Source organism: Dendropsophus ebraccatus, chromosome 1, assembly GCF_027789765.1.
Source record: "Dendropsophus ebraccatus isolate aDenEbr1 chromosome 1, aDenEbr1.pat, whole genome shotgun sequence".
Classification (NCBI taxonomy): domain Eukaryota; kingdom Metazoa; phylum Chordata; class Amphibia; order Anura; family Hylidae; genus Dendropsophus; species Dendropsophus ebraccatus.
In genome coordinates, this window is record NC_091454.1 from 225,944,187 (window position 1) to 225,966,208 (window position 22,022).

A 22,022-nucleotide genomic window follows, 5' to 3' on the forward strand; every position below is an offset into this window, starting at 1 on the left:
TCTGAAGCGTGTGGGGATGCAGAGCACTGAACCCTGATTGGCTGCACGCTACCAAGCCAGTCAGGGTTCAGTGCTCTGCTGCTAATGAGACGGAGAGCGGCGCCGGCCGGGTGACGTCATAGAACCGGAAGGAGAAGAGGATCCGAGCCACAAGCTGCAAGATCATGTGACCGGACCGGAGATCTCCTTGGGGGGCCAAAAAACAACAGGTAAGTATATTAGGAAAGGGTTAACCTTGGTTAACCCTTTCCTTTGCAAAATTATTGATTTTCCCTGGAATACCCCTTTAAGATTGTGCCAGTACAGTAGTGGAGTGCTTTTACTGTTTCTTGGCTATGCAAAAAAACTTTTGCCAAATAAATATTGACACAAACCTTGGTAGAACATTCTCGGACTAAACACGGACATATAAATCCGGCCAAGGTCTCCTCTTCTCTCTGGTGGCTGGCATTATGGTTCATTTTTACTTTTTAATCTAGTTACTAAGGAACAAGGAGTCTTATCTATAATGCAATGGTACTACTAATGCTCCTTTTAGTTCTTTTCTGCTTTTTGGCTGCTGTGGACAGAGGATTACTTTGCAGAGAACTGACAGTAGACACAGGGATTGAGCTTGTGTGTCCGCCAAGACTCAGCTTAATAGGTGGATGTGAACATTGCTAAACTAACACAAGATGTCAATAAAATTAAATCATTTGCTGTAATTTCTTGTACACAAGAGGAGATAATTTTTGATGGCCTCTTTAATTTCCTTATTTCTTAAGCCATAGATCATGGGATTGAATAATGGCGTGACCACTGAGTACATTAGGGACATCACTTTGTTGATATTCAAAGAATACCCTCTGCGGGGTACAACATATATTGCAAAGAGTGCTCCATAGTAGGTACCTACAACAGCCAGGTGAGAGCTACAGGTAGAAAATGTCTTCTTCCTCCCGGTGGCTGAAGTTATCTTCATGATGGTTATGAAGATATAACCATAAGTGACGACTATGAACACAAAGGGGATAATGGTTAAGAGACCAGAGAGTAACAGCACCTCATATTTCACTATGGAAACATCTGAGCAGGATAACTCCAGGAGAGGTCCAAAATCACAGAAGAAGTGGTCGATGACATTGGGGCCACAGAACCACAAGGTCTGCATCAATAATATTGGAACTAGAGTTATTAGAAACCCCAGAGACCAACAAAACACGACTATATATATGCAGAGTGTTGGACTCATAATAGTGGAGTAGTGCAATGGGCTGCAAATGGCGAGATATCGGTCGTAGGACATTGCTGTCAGAAGAAGACACTCAGTCGTTGCAGAAACACCATAGAAAAAGAACTGAGTTATACAGCCCTTAAGGGACACTACGCCACCACTGAAGAGTATAATGTGAACCAGGAATGGCACAATATTGGAAATAAGTAACATATCAGAGAAGGAGAGGTGACCAAGGTAAAAGAACATTGGGGTTCGGAGGTGATGATTGGTGGAAACCAATGAGATTATGATGAGATTACTAGTTATTGTAGCCACATAGGTGACCAGGCACATAAAGGTGATGAAAATCCTAAAGTTTTGGAGGTTCTGGAAGCCAACGAGGAATATTTCAGTTATTACTGTCTGGTTCATCATAGAAGATAACTGAACTTATAGATGATATATTGGATCTTATTAGACCTCCAAAGGAATATCAAGTGTGACCAAGATATCGAGATGTTGAGGAATGAGAGTTCCCCTTTTACTGACAGGAGGCGTTGTGGTAAGTTCTTCGTGAAAACAAGGATGGAACATGCGACATCATTGTGTAACCAATAAAGAGTAACTATTCAATCAGGGTCAGATCATAGGGAGGTCACATAGTCTGGGAGCCTTAACAGCCTACAAAGCAAGGTACGTGTTGCCTATAACAATATTATTACTGACACTTTGGGGGTATTAATATGGCACCAGGATTTCAGTTTCATACAGACATGAACAGCAAACAATATATTATAGCCCCAAGAGAAGATGAATGACTACTGGGGGTGGCAGGGTGGGGACTTTGTTTTGCAAAGGAAGGTGGATATATGTTGTACATCGAAGAAGCCAACGACTAGGCAGCAAACAGTACTTGACAGAGGTGAGTTGTGGCTTTTCAAAGTCTTCCAGTAAATATTTGTAGGTGGAGTATATACTTCTTACTTCTGGGATTCCGACTCTCAGGGAAACTGTGGCTCTTTGATGTCTATTTGCTCATCCATTCCACAAGAGATAAAGTTGTCCAGGTTTACAGCAGCAACTAATACAGAAGGTAAGAATAATGAGATGTGGGTTAGGAAAATGTTTAGGAAATGATGCTGGCAAGAACTGTCCAGAGCAGCAGCAAATCCCCATAGAAAATCTCTCCTGCTCTGGACAGTTCCTGGCATGGACAGAGGTGGCAGGAGAGAGCACTGTGTAAGACTGGAGGGAATATACCACTTCCTGCAGGACATACAGCAGCTGATAAGTACAGGAAGACTGGAGATTTTTTTTTTTTTTTAAATAGAAGTGAATAACAAATAAATCTCTGACACCAGTTAATTTGGAAAGAAACCAACAAACGAGAGAGAGAGAGAGAGAGAGAGAGAGAGAGACTATGAGTCAGGGGGATCAGGCTGCAAGTTGTATGGCACCCACTGATTCTGCAGCACTTTACATAGTTTGACATTTTTTTCTTTTTTTGCTCCCTGTCCCCATTAGGGCTCACAAACTACACCAGAGTACCTGGAGGAAACCCACACAAACACAGAGAGAATGTACAAACTCTTTGCAGATGTTGCCCTTGGTGGGATTTGAAATCAGGACCCCAACACTATAAGACTACAATGCCAACCACCAGGCTGCCCCAGTTCTGCCTCCATGCTGCCCCTGTTGCTATCTCCATGCTGCCCCCATTGCTACCTCCATGCTGCCCCTGTACTGCCTCCATGCTGCCGCCGGTGCTCCCTCTATGCTGCCCCTGTACAGGCCCGCTTCTGCCATGAGGCGGAATGAGCCTTCCGCCTCAGGCGGCAGAATTTGCGGTCCGGCAGGGGGCGGCATTATGTCCCCCCTGCTGTCATTTTTGTTAAGTATCACTTAACAAAAATGACAGCGGCCGCTCACCTGTCCCGTCGCCTGCGCTCTCCACATCCTGTCTGGTCCCGCGATGTCACCCTGCAGCTGTCACGGACCTCCAGGCTGTGGTGAGTGCCCGGGGTCGGTGGGGGACGCGCTGGGGTGATCAGGTCGCGCGGGACCGCCCCGCGCGACCCGATCACCCCACTCACTCACCACAGCCTGGAGGTCCGTGACAGCTGCAGGGTGACATCGCGGGACCTGACGGGATGTGGAGACAGCGGAGAGCGCGGGCCGGCTGCGGTGTGGGACAGGTGAGTAGATGGCGATGGCGGCGGCGGCGGCGGCGGCGGCGGGGGGGGGGGGGATGCGGGGGGTCCGGGGGGATGCCGGCTGTCACTCGGGGCGGCCGCCTGAGGTTTGCCTCAGGCGGCAGAAACCCTTCAATCGGCCCTGCCCCTGTACTGCCTCCATGCTGCCCCCGGTGCTCCCTCTATGCTGCCCCTGTACTTCCTCCATGCTGCCCCCGGTGCTCCCTCCATGCTGCCCCTGTTGCTCCCTCCATGCTGCCCCTGTTGCTATCTCCATGCTGCCCCCGGTGCTCCCTCTATGCTGCCCCTGTACTGCCTCCATGCTGCCCCTGTACTGCCTCCATGCTGCCCCCGGTGCTACCTCCATGCTGCCCCTGTACTGCCTCCATGCTGCCCCTGGTGCTCCCTCTATGCTGCCCCTGTTGCTATCTCCATGCTGCCCCCATTGCTACCTCCATGCTGCCCCTGTACTGCCTCCATGCTGCCCCAGGTGCTCCCTCTATGCTGCCCCTGTTGCTATCTCCATGCTGCCCCCGGTGCTACCTCTATGCTGCCCCTGTACTGCCTCCATGATTCATCAATGACAGGACAACATTAGGAACTCACCTAGGACAATCCTCAGGACCTTCTGTTGGTTCTTTACAAGCAGGCACATAGTTGTGAGCTGGGAGACATGATGCAGTGCCGCTGGGGGCATCACAAGCAGTGTCCTTCCTCCTGAACTTAAATGCTGTGAATTCCTTTTTTTTATTTTTTTTTCTGCTTTTTTGTTTTCTGTTTTGAGAATGACGCAACTTTCTAAATACTCTTTATTATAAAAAAAGAAAGAAAAATCTTGAATGGGAAAAAGCTGTCAGATAGCCTGGCGGTCAGTGTTAGAGACAGCAGTAAGGAAGGGGTGGGAATACACAGCAGCTGATATTACAGAGGAGGGAGAACGTTTTTGATGGACAGCTCATACAGGTTGTCAATAGGGATGAGACCAGAACGGGGAATACAAGTATGAAGAGAAAGCAAAGACTATACAAGAGAACCAAGAGATAAAGGGGCTTTATATCATTATAAGTACAAAATCAAAGTACAAAAAAAAATATATAATTCAGCAATAAGATGAGAAGCCAGCAGAGGGAAAAACTTCTAAAAATATCGGTGACCAGTGGTCTGTATAGTGTTAGTACTTACATACACAATGGCTAAAGGAGATAATGGAGATGGATGAGATCTTACACATTATAATATAAGTGAAATGTCAAAAAGAGAACAACCACAGAGGAGACACTGTCAGCCCATTATATGGAGTCGAAGAACAGCGGGGAAGATTCGATTCAGGAACATCTGTCACGTCGCTGCTGCGTTCTATCCAGCAGTTACCTGTGGAAAATGCCGGAATCTCGAGAGCAGCTTAAATATTCTGTGAAGAATCCCATGGGGCTCTGCCGCTTTGTTCTTCAGGTATTCCCTAGAAACGTCATCATTAACTAACAGAGAAAAGAATAAAATAAATAACCATGACGCTGATTAAAAATAATACGTACAGTATGTGTCCCATCTTTAATCCCAATCGCAATTACATGGTACATCACTAATATAGTCCGGATTTTATTGATGCTGACTAGTGATGAGCGAGCATGCTGGTCCAAGCTTGGTACTCGATCGGGTATTAGGGTACTCTATGGTACTTGTTACTCGGACGAGCATCTCGCGATACTCGAGAAAATCTCATCATCCGTTTCCTGTAAGTTTGGGCGCTATTTATCAGCCAATAAACATGCAGGAGACTCTTTGATACATCCTGCGATCATGTGGGACCCATACATGTCAATAGCAGCGATTGGTTGGCTGGATCAGATGACCCTGGCATATAAAACTCGGCTGGTAGTGCTCGCTTCAGACGCATGCTGTGAGAGATCAGGGACAGAGCTGCTGCTGGTCAGGGAGAGTGTCAGTGTAGGATATAGCGTTCCAGTAGGCAGGGTATATACTAGCAATACAAACAAACAGACCTTTTCAGGGCTTAAAAGCTTTTATTAATACTATTACTACAGACTGCTGGCTGGGAGTTGCAGTGCTGCTACCACGATTCCACCAGCACACAGTACTATTTTATTGGGACTATATTTCCTGATTTCTGTATTTCTTAGGCAAGGCATATCTAAGTTCACTACTGCTTGTTTAGTGTAAAGGGTGTGTCACTGAGTGTGTATAGGTGCAGCCACCAACAGATTGTATACCACAGCTGTTGCCCAGAATTTGGCATAATGGTGCCATTAGGCAGCCTCAGAGGCATCCATACATGCTGCCCCTGCAGTTTCCTGTCCATTTCCGTGGTGTTTCCATCAATTTCTGAGGTTGACAGGTTTTCACACAACCTTCCCTCTACCAAACTTGAGTCCCCTGCAAAAATGCTCAAGTTTCCCATTGACTTCAATGAAGTTTGTTACTCGAAACGAGCACTCAAGTATCGGGAGATATTTGTCTCGAGTAACGAGCATTTTAGTACTCGTTCATCAGTAATGCTTACACTTTGTAACTAGATATTTTTTACTTCCCGTCTTTGCACAGTTCATTGTGTTCCTTCTCCGCCCCAATTACTTGTTTTTTTCCGTAGCTAGTACAGGTTTTATTGATGTCACCACTGTCTATAAAGTTGACAATTAGGAGAGTGGAATAAGTTTATTTCCAGGAGAAGCAAGAGGATTGGGCACTGAAACTGAATGTGTCCAACCCTTCAATATATGTCAGGGGGCAATTGGGAGGCCACTAAATTGTCGAGACGTCAACCTTGGCCCTGATACAACAAACCTGAGCCCCCAGCACTGATATATAGTGAAATTGTCATCTCACGTGTTGCACACACCACAGATAAATACCTGCTGAAAAAGTCGGTTTTGTGGTTCTGCTGGTGCTCAGGATGTCCAGATCAGGAATCGGTAATCCATTTGATTTTGTTTCCTCAAAAGGCAAATAGAGTTAAACATTAGCTGGAAAACCATCATAACCACAAGAATAAACACAGCTGCTTGTCCACCAATAAGTAACTAAAGCCGCAGCCGACTATATGTTATTTACTTGTTAGATAAGGAGCAGCCTTCCTGGTGCTGGAGGTAAGAGACACCCGAGCTCTTGGGCATCATTCTGGCTGCTATGGAGGACATTGTGGTTAGTGATATGAGTTCATTATCAGTGGGCATTATGGCTATCATAGGAGCTACTAGCTGTTATGAAAGGCATTAGGGCTATCATAGGGGCACCAATGCTTCATTGTAGATGTATAAGGGGCTCTATGATGGAAGCACTGTAGTGGTTGTAAGGCATATTATGGTATAGTGACATTGTAGCTGTATCAAGGTAATTGTGGCTCTAAGGGAGTGTTGTGGCTGCCATATGGAGATGTGAGGGCGTCAAAGTGTGTCTGATATGGTAAGGTATGGTATAAGATAGATTTGGGACTAGAGTTTGGGACCAGAGGGTGCTGTGTGGAGTTGGGGGTCTGATGACTCATCTCTGCTCTACCTGTTATCCCTTAATCTTTACTGACTGTCTGGCTTCTCTATCCATAGGATCCTAGTACAGTCCTCTCCATTGATGTCTATAGGAGTTATGGGGTAAGGGAGTTCTTCTTGCTTCAACTTTTCATCAAATTCTAGAGCAAACCAATCTAACAGGTATTTATCTAATGGATATTCCATCTCTAAGATGTAAACACCAAGAATCTTAACATATAAATATTGATTTGGATGGTGTCTTCTATGCTGTGTTTTTCTAAGGGTTGCTTATGATCCTTAGGTTTATCCTTCATCCAGACCAGTGATGGCTAACCTTGACACTCCAGCTGTTGCAAAACTACAATTCCCATCGTACCTGGGCAGCCAAAGCCATATCTTTGGTTGTTCAGGCATGATGGGAATTGTAGTTTGGCAACAGCTGGAGTGTCAAGGTTAGCCATCACTGATCTAGACCAAATATGTGCAGATCCCATATAATGACCCTTAGCATCAGGCATCAGCTGTCCCTGGGATATATTAATAAGATGAACTAGGTTATGACTGAATCATCCTGTAAGAAATAAACCCTAGAAATAAGCAATTGACTCCAAAGCCACCCTCAAATGTGGCTGTGTTCTGTTGTAGCTTTGGAGTCCATTATCATGTCTGAGCCTCGGGTCCCCAGACCACTGACTCTACCTGATACCAAAGAGTAATAGCATGTATTTGTGCTTCTCTGTCTATGGATGACTGGTCACTTACCAGATGGTGCTGGGTGACACCACTACGGTAGTGGTTGGTTGAGATATATTGCAGCCAGATGGTAGATTTTCATAATGCCAGTGCCAGTGGGGCACATAGGTATGGAGACCCACCTGCTGGCTATATGCTTTCCCCTGTGGTCGGTGACCTGCTGGGCTGTGAGGGGTTCACTTGGGTACTTATCACTGTGGTCCGGAGTGGAGTTGTGCCCACCTGGACTATCGGTACCGCCATGCAAAGAAAGGGTAAATGACCCAAAGATGGAGTAGTGACTGTGTAGGTGTCCTGTTATCATAACTAAAATCTTCTTTACTGTGAGAATACTTTGTACAATAGTTGATCATAGACAATAGATGTGACCGAACAGCATCTGCGCTGAGAGCCTTTGGAGTAGAAGAGCTGAGCTGACTTTGTTGTGTGCTGAGAAATAGAGTGAGCTGAGAACAGTAGAGAGGAGTTTGTGCTGCAGGTTCAGAGTAGTGGAGAGGAGTTTGAGCTGAAAGTCCCAACCCAGGTTAGTAGTGTGCTCTGCCGGAACTTTGGAGGAAAAAGTAGTAGAATACTGAAGAAATATGTGAAGATAGAAGAATACTAGCGCCCGTGTTTCGACCTTTGTTGTCGTTGTACCACCTGTTTCCCTACAGTGTCGGGTGACCCGTCCTATTAGGGTGACACAAGCCCCAGACCTTGTAACTTAAGATGAGAAAGGTGGCCAAATTATCTGGTAACAACTGCACTGCGAGATAGAGTACATAGGCTTGTAGCAACTTTGCTCTATCTGTATCAGTTCCTCTTGTTTCAGGATACTGTCCTGCACTTTTAGAGATGTTCAAGGCGTGGGTTGTGGTGATCTCTTTCTCGTCCCCTCTCAAGTTCTTTAGCACTGCATCGTTGGACCAAAGATAGCGTCTAAAAGAAAAGTCTCTCCGTCTCCCATGTGTGTCCGTTCACTACCACACTCCTGACTAGACTACACTGGACACTGAATGGAGAGGGATCTGGCAGAGCCAAGGCCCAGCTGGACTACAGTAGGGACTGTCTTGTCTTGCGTCCTCTCTCCACCACGACTTGGGTAAGACACACTAAGTGTGGGCGTGTACTTCCTCTCCCCGTGTGACAACTTTCTACAGGAGGTGTAATGCCCCCTATGAGTGGTGGATAAGTAAGTGTAAAGAGAAGAAAGAGAATAGAGATAGGTGAAGAAGAGAAGAGAGCTCTTATTGGTGCACAGATCATAAACAAGCAATAGCCCCTTGTTAACTACAGCTGTGCAATATACAAGTGCATATACAAATAATAGCGACATCTAGTGGTAAAACTTAAGTATCACTTCATTACCACGTTAACTTGTAGTACAGGATTTTGCGATGGGTGTATAGACTAATAACACCCGTTGTGGGACACCACATATTCCCAATGCCCTGCATTTATCTGTACTATAATTAAGCTGTCTTCTCTTTGGAGTAAAGTATAACGAGGACAATGAATTTGGTTTACTATTCCTACAGGTTAGGTCAGGTCCACACTGCATTAGAGGCTCAGACAGCTTAACCACTGGACACATATGGAGCCCGATAGACCCTATTGACTTTATTGAGGTTCATCAGGTTTTCCACTCATCTCCATCATTTTAACAAAGCTTAAAGTAAATGTACCATCAGGTACATCACTTTGGGTATATAACATTAACGGATTGGTGCCGGTCTTTTCGAGAGCAACAGCCTGCCCTGAAGCACTGGGGGCAGTCCCGCTGGTCCCTTTTGTGACAAACCCCACCCCCTTGTGAAGCGGCTGCATTGATTCTAATGGAGCTGTGTCACAGAGAAGAGGGGAGATCGTCACATTGGGATCTGGGGGGCCTGTCCCTAGTGCTCCAGGGCAGGCTGGTGCTCCCGAAAAGACCGGCAACAATCTGTTAATGTTATATACCCAAAGTGATTTACCTGATGGTACATTCACTTAAAGCTTTGTTAAAATGATGAACATTAGTGGAAAACCTGATGGTACATTTGCTTTAAACTGACATTAAAAAAATTCTGCAGCAGTTACTTTAAAATAGACTGTGACGGATGCTCTGACGCAGTGTGGACCTGGCCAAAGTCTCTTCCATACTGTAATGGCTGATAACAGAGGGCTATATAATGCATTGGTCTTTTTGCTGTACATGCTTACAATGTCTAGACTTTCTCCTGTGTTTATTATCCTCTGACGTTCTTACCTTACAGGTGTTAGGGAGTTTATTGTCCTCGTAGGCGATGATGACTGGAAAGACATTGTTTACAGAAGACGCTGCTCACATAGAGGACGATGAAGAAGTCGCTGTTCCTCTTTGCTGCACTGTGTGTGGTTTGTTTCCTTACAGGGGTAAGTCCAGATACAAGCTGGGGTAGTTTCATTCAATTTATCTCACCATAACCCAGTTTTATGATCAATATCACATAAATGTATCTTTCATATAGACAAAGTAAGTTACTTCTCAAATACTAAGGACTGGATCTGTTTACCAATGTATATGTATACCTACAGTTACTGGAAGTAACCATACTGTAATTTCTGACATGTTGTGTAGTAAACTGGTATTTGTTACTGTATTGGGGGGGGGGGGGGTAATGTTGTCTTTTATACAGTTGTTATTACATTACTATATGGTGCAATTCACTTTATGGACACAGCACCTACAGGGCCCTTCCCTTGACTTTTTGTAATGGCTACCTTCCTAACACTCACCAGATCAGATTTCTTAATAGGTAACTTCTTAAATTATCCCATCTACCACCCTCTCCGCAGATCAGGTGTATCACTTTTCTACCACACACCAACAAACTCCCATCAAAAGGGAATTTCGAAAAGCCATACATTAACACTCCCTCTGTGACCTCTACCATCATACCCATCCCAGGGATAGATCCCAGAGATCGCAAAAAATCATCACAACCCGCATTCAAAGTCACAGACAGGTGAAATTTAGCCCGCTCACCCAATCATTGACTTCAGCCGTTTCCTTCCCTAGTCACTGAAAGGCTGAGCGGGGCACCCGTCATCTGGGTTGTGACATAGCTGGAAGTTCCCTATAGACAAAGAGGAGACAACACAAAGAGCTGCTGAGCTTGGACATAAAGAAGGACTTTGACAAGATGTTTGTGAATATTATGATTCACGAAATGAAGAAAAATGGGTGTGTCAGAGGCCGAAAAAATTACCATGTGATGCTTATCGGGACCACTCATCTGGTGGCAATCGCAACATTCTAAGTGGAACAGAGAGGCAGTTCTTCTCAATGTATTTTATTCTTTTTTAGCTCATATTGTACAAACATTTACCAGATAGGTTCAGCTCTGCACTAAGTGGGGCATGGGTGGGGTGAGTCACAGCCGTAGCCCTGACCAGATGGGAAGTCCTCTTATCCCTTGCATATTGTCGTGCAAAACCACAGGCTCATTTCCTCATTCCACGTGCCCCTTATCTGAAACCACTGGCATACCAGACATGCTTACTTTACCCCATAAGCTTACTGCTTCTTACTACTCCTTTACCTAAGTATACCACATCACTTCAACAATATTGTCAGGAATGTGCAGTAGCCTGGTGTGAACTGAGCCTGTTTTCACTCTTGTGTGACACACCCGCTTGCTTCCCAGCTTCCGGCAATGCAGGAGTTACACTGAGCTTTGCTAGACTTAATTGCTGCAGCTGAGCAAGTCTTTTGATTGACATATTCCTCTGCCTGTCCGGAACCATGAGGATCAGAGTGCTGGTCCAATAAGGGTTCCGGACCAGGCTTTTGATCGTTATAAAAGGAAGCAGAAACAGTCCTTCTCTGCTGGCTATTAAGGTTCATACCCTGATCCCAGCTCCCCCTGTCTTTTCCTGCGATCCCCGTTCCTAATCCCTCTGCTTGCTCGACTTGTTAACCGACCTCCCGTCTGACCTTTGACTATCCGACTATCCACTATCCGACTATCCACGACAGACCCAAAAGTGTGATGCACTATACTCACCTGATCCGTTTTGCTCCCTGTCCGCCATCTTGGGACAATGATGTCATCTTCGGACGGGCGGCCGAACTGCTCCATCCGTCCTCGTGCCGGCCCCCCTCTGCCGCGCTATCAGCTGCTCAGCCGCGATTAGCTGAGCATAACTGTGCTCAGCCAATCGCAGCTGAGCACAGTTATGACGCAGCAGAGGGGGGCCGGCAAGAGGGACGGATGGAGCGGTTCGGCTTGCTGCCCGAAGATGACATCATTGTCCCAAGATGGGGATTGACACGAATCAGGTGAGTATAGTGCATCCCACTTCCGGGTCTGGCGTGGGTGGGGGGAAAAACTGGGAAGGGGGCCAACATACATTACAAAGTTGTATAACTTTGTAATGTGTGTTATTTTATGAATAATTGTTTAGCACTGCACTATCCCTTTAATATAAGAAAATAAATACTTAAAGTGCAGACTAGATGGATGCCAACAATCTTGTTTCTATGACACTCTGCCGACCCTAATGCAGTCCTTGGTTCCATCCAAACACTTGGTACATAATTCAATGAGGGCAAGAAACACCTTAAAGAGAACCAATCACCTAAAATTAACTGTCCCTATAATAAAAGATTATCTGTCCCTAAGTCTATTCCTGAAGATACAGACTGCCTGTGCAGTCTGTATCTTATGCTTTTACCTAATCCTGTAAAGCGGAGCAGTAAGGACGGGGGCGGCCATCTTGATGACGTCACAGTGATGCGTTCCAGCGTTGGAATGCAAGAGACGTAATCAAGATGGCGCCCGGCTTTACTGCACCGCTACAGAGGACTGGGTAAAGTATAAGATACAGACTGCAAAGGCAGTCTGTATCTTCATGTAGTTTATTTCTGAAGATACAGACTGCCTGTGCAGTCTGTATCTTATACTTTACCCGGTCCTCTGTAGCGGTGAGCTAAGCCGGACGCCATCTTGATTACGTCCCTTGCGTTCCAGCACTGGAACGCACCAGTGACGTCATCAAGATGGCCGCCCCCGCCCTTACTGCTCCGCTATACAGGATTAGGTAAACGCATAAGATGCAGACTGCACAGGCAGTCTGTATCTTCAGGGACATACTAATAGGCCGTGTTAGAATAGACCTACACAGTGATCTCGCGCTGTATAGCGCGGGATCACTGTGTATTTACAGAGCGGCGGCAAAGGCTCATGGGAGCCATTCCCCCCGCTCGGCATGCCGGGAGCTTCCTGCCTCGCGCCGGCTCTTTTAAAAAGAGCCGGCGCGAGACAGGAAAAGAGAATGTGTATATTGTAAAATCACGGGAGTAAAATAAAATAATTCCAATTACAAGTATTAATAAAATATTAATTTACAGCTTATTAGCAAAAAAAAATTTTTTTAATTTCGCCCATGATTGGTTCTCTTTAAATCATTTACATAAAATTAACCGTGATTAAAGCAGTTTCTTCTGTCTTCACAAGGTCATTGATTGAACAAGAAATCTCCTCAAAGGTCAAGCCTTTTACTGTTCTTCCTCATAAAGATAATGTAAAAGGTACTATACATCCATCTATTCGTACGAACGAACCCGGACTCTCGGCCATTATTCCCGCTGTCTTAAACCTCCACCTCCACCCTCTGGGATACAGCGGGAAGACCGCCTGGAAAACTGGGATACAGCCTATGGCTATGGCTGTATCTGGGTTTTCCAGGCGGTCCTCCCGCTGTATCCACCCTCTGCACGGAGGTTTAAGACAGCGGGAATCATTGCCGAGAGTCCAGGTTCGTCTGAACCCGAACCTCGGCAGGTTCAGACCATCCTTATATTCTATGCATTTAAGCCACACTACTGTTATTATATAATAAATGGGGAAATATTAGGTAAAAGAGAGATTTTGGGGAAAAAAATAATGATTGAGACAGATTTTTTATTTTTTTTTAATTTTATAATTTTTTTAGGCAACGGACCTTGCATATCAGGTCTTCGGAATCATATTCCTTCTGGATTTTATTACCAAGACACCTGGACTTCCCTCGTCTGTTCCAATCAAAATTTCAACAACTCCACCAAAATAGCCAAATGCCTCGCTGGAAAAATGGTCTACATGTTTGGAGACTCCACACTTCGCCAATGGTGGGAATATCTAGTGAAGTTTGTTCCAAGTAGGTAGCATAGATAACACACCAGTCCCAGTTATTTAAATTTAGTAAAAATAAGTATATTACTGCGAATGTACTAGCAGATCAAACAAGCAAACTTTTTGGTTATACAGTATTTGGGGCCTAATGGTGGTCCTCATTATTCATACCATTTCCCGAGCTTTCCCCCGTTTGTTAAATATACAAATAGGCTAATATGGTGCACTGGACGCGGGCCCAGCTCCCACAATGTGATGGTTTTTTCTTCAATATATTTGCATATTTAAAGAAGAAATCCGGAGATTTATGAAATCTGGCATTAGGCAAGGGCAGGGGGAAAATTGATTACAAGTACTAACTTACCTCTCCCTGTGACTATGGTAAGCGGCAGGATTAGCCTCAGGACCCCCGCCGGGCTATGGGATCTCTGGCACTAACATGTCACGACCCAGCTGGTGGTCTGGTCACTCAGCCAGACAGTGACTGGGGATAGACACCGCTCCAGTCACTGATTGTCTGAGCGGCCAGTCCATCAGCTGGGGCCTTTTCCCCCAATTCATGGTCTCATCACGGCAGGACCGAGGCCAGTCCTGCAACTCCTCGCTGGCATAGGGAGACGTTAGTTCATGTCAAAAACAAGGGGTATCCACAGCTCCTTAAAAAGTATATGCGTTTTTATTGGTACAACTTAAAAAATAACAAACAATATTAAAACCGCGCCGACGCGTTGCGGAGGCAACCCTCCTTAATCATGGCTAGTGTGTGTTTAAACATTCAATACCTTTATACCTGACAAAAGTGTACCTCCTACATCCGGGCCCCACCCCCAAATGGGGAAAAAAGGAACAAGGGGGCCAAGATGGAGAGACCACGTGATACACATAATGAATGAACAAATAATGAACTATACAAAAAACAAAGCAGGTAAATAAATTAGTAAATAAACATTAGGTCTGTTTTTTGATTCATACCCTTTGGAAAACGGGTTGCGAGATGTAGGATCCAATATGCCTCCCTCTTGCGTAGCATCTGGACCCAATCTCCGCCCCTTTTAGGTTTGTCCACCCTCTCAATGGCCTGTATAATGAGTGAACTAGTGTCACCCTCATGGCATTGGTGGAAATGTCTGGACAACCCTGACATAGCTCTAGAACCTCCGAAGGTAGGGTCAACGGAGCGTATGTCACGGAGGTGTTCAGAGAACCGGACTTTAAGTTTCCTCTTGGAAGAGCCGACATACTGTAATCTACAGATAGTACAGTGTGCTAGATATACGGTGTATGTAGTATCGCAATTTAGAAAACTCAGTATTCTAAAGGTGCGTCCTGTGGTGTAAGAAGTAAAAGTGAGTTGTTTTTTTGTGAAAAAACACATTGGACACCTCGAAGCGGCAAACTTGTGAAATCCAATGGTTCTCAACCACGCTGTGCCGCTGTGTGTGGCCAATGTCTCGGGTAGTGCGAAGGGGGACAAGATGTTGCTAAGGGTTAAACCCCTCTTAGCCACATACCTGACACCTTGGGAAAGGATTTTGTCACATAAGTCATCCTGAAATAGCATGGGTAAATATTTATGTATTATATTTGTAATAGCCTGAAATTGTGGACTGTATGCAGTTGAGAAAGTCAAGTGACTAGTATTTTCTCTAGGGTCAGTGTGGGCATCACTGGAGCTACTGGTACGTGGGTGCCGATCAGTTAAGTGATACTGTCTATTATGGCTCTCTGCAATTTTTCGGGCCCTGGCAATGCAATGTTTGCTGTATCCTCGTATAAGCAGTCTATTGGTTAGGTCTAATGCGGTTTTGAGATAACCCTGTTCCGACGAACAGTTGCGTTGGGCACGTATGAATTCCCCTATTGGCAAATTTTTGACAACATGTGCTGGGTGGCTGCTGTCAGCATGGAGGATACCATTACCAGCTGATGGTTTTCTGTACAAAGTGCTAGTCACTTTACCTTCAGAGAAAAATAAAATGACGTCCAAAAAAGGAATAGAGGAGAGTTCATACTGAAATGTAAATTTTAGATTTAAAGTGTTCCCATTAATATAATGGACAAAATTTTGAGCTGTGTCATTGTCCCCTGCCCATATTAGGAGGAGATCGTCTATGTACCTACCGTACCACAATATGTGTCCTCGGTAGGGATTGTGGACGGTATACAAGACGACCTCCTCCCAATAAGCCATGTAAATATTTGCCAGGGACGGAGAGAAGCTGGCCCCCATGGGACAGCCTTTGATTTGGAGAAAAAACTTTTTTTCAAACTGAAAAAAATTATTTGACAACAGAAAAAAGGTGACCAAAAGGATGTACTCACATAGACCCCTCTCATAATTGCTATATTTAAACAGATGGAAGGACAGTGCTCGTACCGCAAGATCATGTGGTAAAGAAGGGTACAATGCAACCACATCACATGACAGCCATGATGCACCCTGTAAGGGAGGCAATTTATCAAGGTTGGCAAGGAGGCTTTTGCTGTTACGTATATATCCTATACTGCGTGTGGCTAGAGGTTGGAGTAGACTGTCCAGCCAAATGCATAACGGCTCTAAAAGAGATCCGATGCCCAAAACAATTGGGCGGAGGGGAGGTTAGTTCATATTTGTAATCAATTCCCCCCTGCTCCTGTCTGCTGCCGGATTTTATAAATCGCCAGAATTCTCCTTTAAATATGCAAAGAGGCTAGTCTGGTGCACTGGAGGAGGGCCCAGCACCCCAAGTGTACCGATTTCTCCTCCAATATACCTGCATATTTAACAAAAGGAAGAGGTAGTTGTGTGTATGTTTGGGTGTGGGGGGTAAATTCACTTTGAATGGTTAAAATATTTTGTATATACATTAGTATACATTGAAGTGAGTTGCTACCTCCCCCTTGAAGACCAGCTACATTTTTGATGGGATTTTTTTTTCTTCTAATCTTTTAATTTTATGTTTAATTCTACTCTTTATGTACTTTTTCAAACAGCTCTCAAACAAATCGACCTTCACGTCACTCACAATCCCGGGCCGTTGTTGGCAACAGATTCTGAATATAACTATATAGTACAATGGAGAGCTCACCAGAAACCTCTGCGTATGGAACGTACAGGAATTCATGAGCTGCACTACATTGCTACAGAGCTGGAAGGATTGGGAACCCGGAAAGATATGGTCATCGTGTTGACCTGCTGGAGTCACTTCCTCACCTATCCCATAGCATTTTATGTGCGGAGACTACAACACATTGGAGAGGCTGTAATACAACTCTTGGAACGGAGCCCTGATGCGAAGATTATCATCAAGTCGGCCAACACTGGATATAAATTCTCTCATGGCAGTGATTGGCTGTCCTACCAGTTGGATACAGTCATGAGAGCCATGTTTTCCAAGCTGCCAGTCACCATTTTGGATGTTTGGCAAATGACTTCTTGTCAACGATTCCCAGAAAATATTCATCCACTAGAGATCATAATAAAAAATGAGGTGGACTTGATGCTGTCTTTTATATGTCCTCAGTAGGGCATAGGAGGAACAAATTAGGTCTGAATTTAAAAAAATAAAAAAAAGTTTGTCCTGTATAGGGTGAGAGTCACTGCTTCTGTACATTAAGCAGCTCAGAGGTAATTGGCAAAGTTGTATGCATCTTAACAGGGTGGGCTCCAGGTTTTTGTAGGCCCTTGGGCGACAGAGGCCTGTCGGGCCCCTTTGTGTAGCAAATCATATAAGGACAATACAACCAACATCCACTGTACAAATATAAGTTTTCCCCCAAACAATGACCCATTTAGAGGTTGATAGCAAACTTCCCTTAAGGGACTATCTACTATCCTTTAGACGATGGCCCTCGGTGTAGTCCCCGTTTAGTCCATGGTCCCCAGTGTAGTCCTTCTTTAGAAGATGGCCTCCAGTATAGTCTCCCTTTAGTTGATGGCACCCTGACAGTACATGACCTCCAGTGTGGTCCCCCTTTCAATATATGGCCCTCCAGTATAGTCTCGCTTTCGGTATATGGCCCCAAGTATTGTCCTTTCCCCTCCTCTCCCTTGTTTTCTCATCTGGTGCTGTGTTTTAGAGATGTTACCTAGACGAAGTCCTGGCCGCTCCTGTAAGTTCCTGTGCCAGACGAGATAGTGCATGGGAGGTGAGTTTTGTTTTTAGTGCGCTCACCAGCACTGCAATTGCACATCACCTTATGAATCGTCCAGTGGGCCCCCGAACTATGTGCAACTGCAGTGACATCAAATGGTTTGGATGGCTGTGAGAACCCAAGGAGCCTCAGGCTCTAGTCGGCTGCCCAAACTGGCCACATTACAAGTATATACTTGTGCGGACAATTGCACTGCATTTGGGGTACTTCTAAATATAGATTTATTTTTTACTTTTACATACAGCAGCTGATAAGTCCTTTTTAATAGATGTGTTTTACAAATCTGTATATTTTTCTAGCACTAGTTTACTGCTGTAACAGTTCTTTTATTTTTTTCCTTTCCTATTAATAAATTCCTGTAATCCTTTCCTTCAGTGATCTTCATGGTGATTCCCTTCGATTACATGTGCTTCTGTGCTTTGAAAAGATGACAGTGCAGAAATAGTAAGACTATGTTCACACTACAGCCGTTGTTTTGAGGTTTATAAACTTTGCTGCAATATATACAAACTACGGTCGTACAATGCGTACTACATACCAGACAACGGCCGTTGTTTATTAGGCCCCATGAAAAATGAACGTCAATTAATTCTGTCCGGTAATGCTGCAACAACGGCTGTGGATTTCAATGCTGCGAACGTAAAACTTATATCTGCCGAATTAAACTTGATTTTAATGTAAAAAATGTTCTGAGTGGTTTCCCTGGCTGGGCGCAGTATTTTAAGTAAATGACCTGTGTCAGGTCAAATTTGAGCAAATTTGAACAACAGCCGTAGTTTCACGACTTGCCCGTATGCTCGTATTTCTACAGCCGTAGTTTCAGGTGTACGTGTCCGGCCGGGTGAAAACAATGGCCGTTAATTTACGCAGTTTGAACATAGCCTAAGTGTGCATTATTTAGGAAAAAAGTTCAACTTTGTACCCAACTGTTAAGAGACAGTTTTATTAATTACTTTATTTTTCTTACTCTTATAAAATGTTCTACTCCATATAATAATAAGCTATAAATTACAATATAAATCGTTTCAGAATCATGAAGTCACTTCATTCATATTTTTTCTATACATAGATAATTCTGGACGGCCATCTTGATTTCCCGATTTCTTAAGCCGTATATAATAGGGTTGAATAATGGAGTAATCACAGTGTACATAAAAGATAATGCCTTGTTTACAGTTGTGGAATACCCCCTGCGGGGTACTACATATATTACGAACAGTGCTCCATAGTAGGTACATACAACAGCCAAGTGAGAGCTACAGGTAGAAAATGTCTTCTTCCTACCGGTGGCTGAGGTGATCTTCATGATCGCTACAAAGATATAACAGTAGGTGACAACTATGAACACAAAGGGGATGGTGGTGACAATACCAGAGAGTAACAGCACCTCGTATTTCACTATGGAAACATCTGAGCAAGATAACTCCAGGAGAGGTCCAAAATCACAGAAGAAGTGGTCAATGACATTGGGGCCACAGAACCACAAGGTCTGTATTAAAAATATTGGAATAAGGGTCAGTACAAACCCGAGAGACCAACAACCCAGCACCAAATATATACACAGTTTATGGTCCATAATGGTTGCGTAGTGCAGTGGGTAACAGATAGCGAGATATCGATCATAGGACATTGCTGTCAGCAAAAGACACTCGGTAGTTGCCAAAGAACCAAATAGGAAAAACTGAGCTATGCAACCCATGAGGAACAAGCTACCACCATCTGTCAAAGTAATGCTCACCATGACTGGGACAACATTTGAAGTAACCAATATATCCGAGAAAGAGAGGTGACCAAGAAAGAAGAACATGGGAGATTGAAGACGATAACTGGTGGCCACCATCAATATAATGATAAGGTTACCCATTATAGTTACAGTGTAGATGAGCAGACATATAAAGATGAAAAAAACCTTGAACTCCTGTAGGTTTCCGAACCCTCTGAGGACTATTTCTGTTATAAATGACTTATTCATTGTATATCGGGGTAGATCCACATAAAATTGAATGATGGACAGGATTTCATGTTGATTGGATACTTCACTTCACGGCATTTACTCTACTTGATGTGTCAGAGAATTTTAAAAGCCATACATAAGAGTAAACACAGGTTGCGGAAACTGATTTGTATAAAATATCAGAAGAACCGCATCAAAGGTTTATCCAGTAACCAGAACTCAGGGACGTTCACCTCTTGGCCAATGTGAAGAGAAGCTACAAAGAGCATCTCTGAAGGATAGAAGACCTTAAATGCAGTGAACATTGATTTGAATGGACATTGTGCAATGTTTCAGTTCCCTTATGGTGGCGCTGCACACAAACTAAGGGCTTTCTACAAAGTTAGTTTTCCATGAGGTCCAACATGGGACTTGTCATTTGTCAACAAGTGTCCCCTGGAATCAGCCTTCAATTCTGCTTCGTACATTAGCTCTACGGCTAAGCTAAAAATCTGTAAGTATATAAATAAATTATAGTAATACATGAGCACCCCCAATCACAATGGTCCCTAAGAGAAGAGTTAAGAAGGTCTTGATTAGATTGAAGAGTCATCGGAGCCCACCACACTCTGCAGGTGTGTGGAAACAGGGCGGCGTCAGCACAGGGCTTACTTGGGCAAGTGCCGGGGCCCACGGTGCCTCTAGGGGCCCAGAGAGGTAGAGGGGCCCGGTGTTCTAATGTTCAGTCTGCTCACTGTAGTGCAGGATGAGTGCTGAACATCAGAAGACAGAGGAGTAGGACCTGCACAGACAGAAAAAAGGGTGAAGGACCTGATCACATGACCCGAAGGTCCTCAACCTCACAGTGGGAAGAACAGCCTGAAAGAGAGGAAAAGGGAGAAGACTGAGCTGTAAGTGCTGTGCGTCAGAGCGTATCAATGTCATTATGTCAGTGTCTGTGTCATTCAGTGCCAGTCAGTCAGTGTGTGTCAGTCAGTCAGTGTCAGTTAGTCAATGTCAAGTCAGTGTCTGTGTCAATGACGTGTGTTTGTGTATGTTAGTGGTATCTCAAGTGATTGTGCATAGTGTGCAGATAATGGGTGCATAGTAGATAGATGAGGGGCCCGCTGAGGCTCTGTCACCCAAGGGCCCACAAAAACCTGGAGCCGTCCCTGTGTGGAAATTAGTGTAAAAGGCTGTAGATAGGGAGGAGGCACACAGAAGAAGGTTTGCAGGGTAGATGCTGTGTAAATGTATAGAGAGAAAGCCACGCTCACCCAACAAACTGCATAGTCTTTATAAAAGAAATTGAGGTATGAAGTTAATTTCCTTTCTCTATAATAAGTAAAAAGGTGTTTATAATGTCTTGTGGTCCATATTTAAGGGGTACTCATGAATTCATGCAATACAAGTTTGATATGTTGCTGAAAATCATCATACAAAAAATAAATAAAAAATTGTCATACTTACCTGCTTCACCACAGCTGTTGTTCCAAGGACTTTTGGTCTCTGACATCCTGGTCTCTTCTCCCTGCTTCTGGGATAAAAAGTTAGAGCAGGACCAAGTTGGGATACCATGCAGGCAAGTGACTGATTGAGCAGGTAGGTCCTGATCCAACTACTTGTCCCAGAAACAAGAAAGAGATGAGCAATGGGAGACCAGAAATTCAGGACACAGGAGTTGTTGGGGGACCAGGGTAGGTAAGTATAACTTGTTTTCTATTTTTAAGACATCCTTACCAACATTTTTTAATATCCCTTTAAGGTTATAAATGCTCGATATTCTGAAGCTTAACTGATCTAAACCTACTGGACAATTCAACCAGGGCTGTAACTATAGGGGGTGCAGAGGGAACAGTTGCACCTAGGCCCTACCAACTGAATGGACCCAACACCCCTTTTCCACATAAGAAGACTCCAGTATTATAAATAGCACATGATAGAGATGAAGATTGTGGTCCTGTTAAAGATTTTAAGCTGTTGGGGTTAAAACCCTATGTCTCTGCATAGAATTGCACAGGAACCAGGTGCAGGGCCATAGTGAGGATCCAAAAATGCAGCCACATAGGACATGATAAAAAAAAAGAATAGATGTAGCTTAATAATAAAATCAGAAATAATAAACATAAGAAATAAAAAATAAATCTATCCAATGTCGTACCTGCACTGTGTTACCAACATTGCTAAATTACCTTGGTTACATCCCTGATGCTT

General features: G+C 44.3%; 3 protein-coding genes across 3 annotated transcripts; 1 reads left to right on the forward strand and 2 right to left on the reverse strand.

Moving 5' to 3' along the window:
* Positions 1–691: 691 nt before the first annotated feature.
* Positions 692–1,627, reverse strand: LOC138785583 (olfactory receptor 5G25-like). The gene has a single exon (XM_069961671.1). It carries the CDS (start codon positions 1,625–1,627, stop codon positions 692–694), a length of 936 nt encoding a protein of 311 aa, XP_069817772.1.
* Positions 1,628–9,892: 8,265 nt separating this feature from the next.
* Positions 9,893–18,727, forward strand: LOC138785592 (NXPE family member 3-like). Its single transcript, XM_069961683.1, has 5 exons — positions 9,893–9,998; positions 10,769–10,913; positions 13,085–13,158; positions 13,563–13,766; positions 16,715–18,727. Exons 1-5 carry the CDS (start codon positions 9,893–9,895, stop codon positions 17,245–17,247), a joined length of 1,062 nt encoding a protein of 353 aa, XP_069817784.1. The 3' UTR covers positions 17,248–18,727.
* Positions 18,728–18,923: 196 nt separating this feature from the next.
* Positions 18,924–21,386, reverse strand: LOC138785596 (olfactory receptor 11A1-like). Its single transcript, XM_069961698.1, has 4 exons — positions 21,279–21,386; positions 20,234–20,320; positions 20,019–20,116; positions 18,924–19,914 (listed from the first exon to the last, which is right to left on the reverse strand). Exons 1-4 carry the CDS (start codon positions 21,384–21,386, stop codon positions 18,924–18,926), a joined length of 1,284 nt encoding a protein of 427 aa, XP_069817799.1.
* Between the last annotated feature and the right edge of the window lie 636 nt (positions 21,387–22,022).